This window comes from Penaeus vannamei, chromosome 27 (assembly GCF_042767895.1).
Source record: "Penaeus vannamei isolate JL-2024 chromosome 27, ASM4276789v1, whole genome shotgun sequence".
Classification (NCBI taxonomy): domain Eukaryota; kingdom Metazoa; phylum Arthropoda; class Malacostraca; order Decapoda; family Penaeidae; genus Penaeus; species Penaeus vannamei.
Genome location: NC_091575.1, coordinates 19,382,343 through 19,384,842, shown reverse-complemented (window position 1 = coordinate 19,384,842; position 2,500 = coordinate 19,382,343). Strand labels below are relative to the sequence as shown.

Genomic DNA, 2,500 nt, shown 5'->3' with positions numbered 1-2,500 from the left:
CAACACAACCTAACTTCTTCAGCTTCAACCTAACCTAGGCCTAACTTCTTGCCCTAACCTAACTTCTTCTAACCTAACCTAACTCTAACAACTAACCTAACCTAACCTAACCCTAACCCTAACTCTTACAACCTAACTAACCTAACCCTAACCTAACCTAACCTAACCCTAACCTCTAACCTAACACTAACAAACCTAACCTAACCGAATCGAACCGACCCTAACCTAACCCAAATTAACCTAACCTAACCTAGCCTAGCCTAACCTAACCTAACCTAGCTTCTTCAACTACAACCTGAAAAGCTTCAAACACAACCTAGCCTAACCTAACCTAACTAAAACCTAACCTAACCTCAACCTAACCTAACCTAAGCTAAGCCTAACATAACCTGGCCTAATACAACACAACACAACCTAACCATAACCTAACCTAACCTAACCTAACCTAACCTAACTTCTTCAACCTAACCTAACCTAACCTAACCTAATAACCTAACCTAACCTAACCTAAACTAATACTAAACTAACCTAACCTAACCTAACCTAACCTAACCCTAACCACAACCTAGCCTAGCCTAGCTTCTTACAACCCACAACCTAACTTCTTCTTCTTCTTCTAACTAACTTCTTCTTCTTACAACACAACTAACTAACCTAACTTCTTCAACCTATTCGACCTAACCTAACAACTTCTTCTTCTTCTTTAACTTCAATACAACCTAACCTAACCTAACCTAACCTAACTCTAACCTAGCTTCAACCTAACCTAGCCTAACAACCTAACCTAGCCTAACTCTACTACCTAACCTAACCTAACCTAACCTAACCTAACCTAACTAACCTAACTTCTAACCTAACTTCTTCTTCAACCTAACCTAACCTAACCTTCTTCTAACCTAACCCAGCTTACTTCTTCTTCTAACCTAACTTCTTCTAACCTAACCTAACCTAACCCGACAGCCTAACCTAACCTAGCCTAACCTACACAACCTAACCTAACCTAACTTCAACCTAACCTAACCTAACCTAACCTAACCTAACCTAACCTAACCTAACCTAACTTCTTCAACCTAGCCTAACCCTAACCTAACTCTAACCTAACCTAACTTCTTCAACCTAACCTAACCTAACACTACTTCTTCTTCTTCTTCTTCTTCTTCTAACCTAACCTTCCCTAACCTAACCTAACCTAACCTAACCTACTTCGCCTAATGCCTAACTTCTTCTTTCTAACCCTAATAACCCTCAACCTAACCCTAACCTAACCTAACCTAACCTTTCAACTACCTACCAACCTAACCTAACCTAACCTAACCCTAACCTAACACTAACCTAACCTAACCTAACCTGGCCTGGCCTGGCCTGGCCTGGCTGGCCTGGCCTGGCCTGGCCTGGCCTGGCCTGGCCTGGCCTGGCCCTGGCCTGAGCTGGCCTGGCCTGGCCTGGCCTGGCCTGGCCTGGCCTGAGCCTGGCCTGGCCTGGCCTGGCCTGGCCTGGCCTGGCCTGGCCTGGCCTGGCCTGGCCTGGCCCTGGCCTGGCCTGGCCTGGCCTGGCCTGGCCTGGCCTGGCCTGGCCTGGCCTGGCCTGAGCCTGGCCTGGCGCCTGGCCTGGCCTGGCCTGGCCTGGCCTGGCCTGGCCTGGCCTGGCCTGGCCTGGCTTCGGCTGCTTCAGCCTGGCCCTGGCCTGGCCTGGCCTGGCCTGGCCTGGCCTGGCCTGGCCTGGCCTGGCCTGGCCTGGCCTAGGCCTGGCCTGGCCTGGCCTGGCCTGGCCTGGCCTGGCCTGGCCTGAGCCTGGCCTGGCCTGGCCTGGCCTGGCCTGAGCCTAGGCCTGGCCTGGCCTGGCCTGGCCTGGCCTGGCCTGGCCTGGCCTGGCCTGGCCTGGCCTGGCCTGGCCTGGCCCTGGCCTGGCCTGGCCTGCGCACCTGGCCTGGCCTGGCCTGGCCTGGCTGGCCTGGCCTGGCCTGGCTGGCCTGGCCTGGCCTGGCCTGACTGGCCTGAAGCGGCCTGGCCTGGCCTGGCCTGGCCTGGCCTGGCCTGAGCCTGGCACTGGCCTGGCCCACAGCTGGCCTGGCCTGGCCTGGCCTGGCCTGGCCTGGCCCTGGCCTGGCCTGGCCTGGCCTGGCCTGGCCCTGGCCTGGCCTAGGCCTGGCCTGGCCTGGCACGGCCTGGCCTGGCCTGGCCTGGCCTAGGCCTGGCCTGGCCTGGCCTGGCCTGGCCCTGGCCTGGCCTGGCCTGGCCTGGCCTGGCCTGACACAGAAGCACAAGGCCTGGCCTGACTGGCACAGCCTGGCCTGACCTGGCCTGGCCTGGCCTGGCTTACAGCCTGGCCTGGCCTGGCCTGGCCTGGCCTGGCCTGGCCTGACACAAGCTGGCCTGGCTTCTTCTAGCCTGGCCTGGCACAACCTGACTCTTCAGGCCTAGCCTGGCACTGGCCTGGCTTACAAACTGGCCTGGCCTGGCCTGGCCCTGGCCTGGCCTGGCCTGGCCCTGGCCTGGCCTGG

At 56.6% G+C, this 2,500-nt stretch overlaps 1 protein-coding gene across 1 annotated transcript in view; it reads right to left on the bottom strand.

Annotated features, from left to right (window-relative positions):
* The window catches only part of LOC138866851 (basic proline-rich protein-like), a 20,764-nt gene that overhangs the window by 16,988 nt on the left and 1,276 nt on the right, over positions 1 to 2,500 (bottom strand). Inside the window, exons 3-5 of the mRNA XM_070140659.1 lie at positions 2,320 to 2,500; positions 1,922 to 2,128; positions 1,524 to 1,718 (exon numbers count right to left, since the gene is read on the bottom strand). The exon at positions 2,320 to 2,500 is cut by the window's right edge and continues 129 nt beyond it. Coding sequence (XP_069996760.1) covers positions 1,524 to 1,718; positions 1,922 to 2,128; positions 2,320 to 2,500 — 583 coding nt within the window. The remainder of the gene's footprint in view (positions 1 to 1,523; positions 1,719 to 1,921; positions 2,129 to 2,319) is intronic.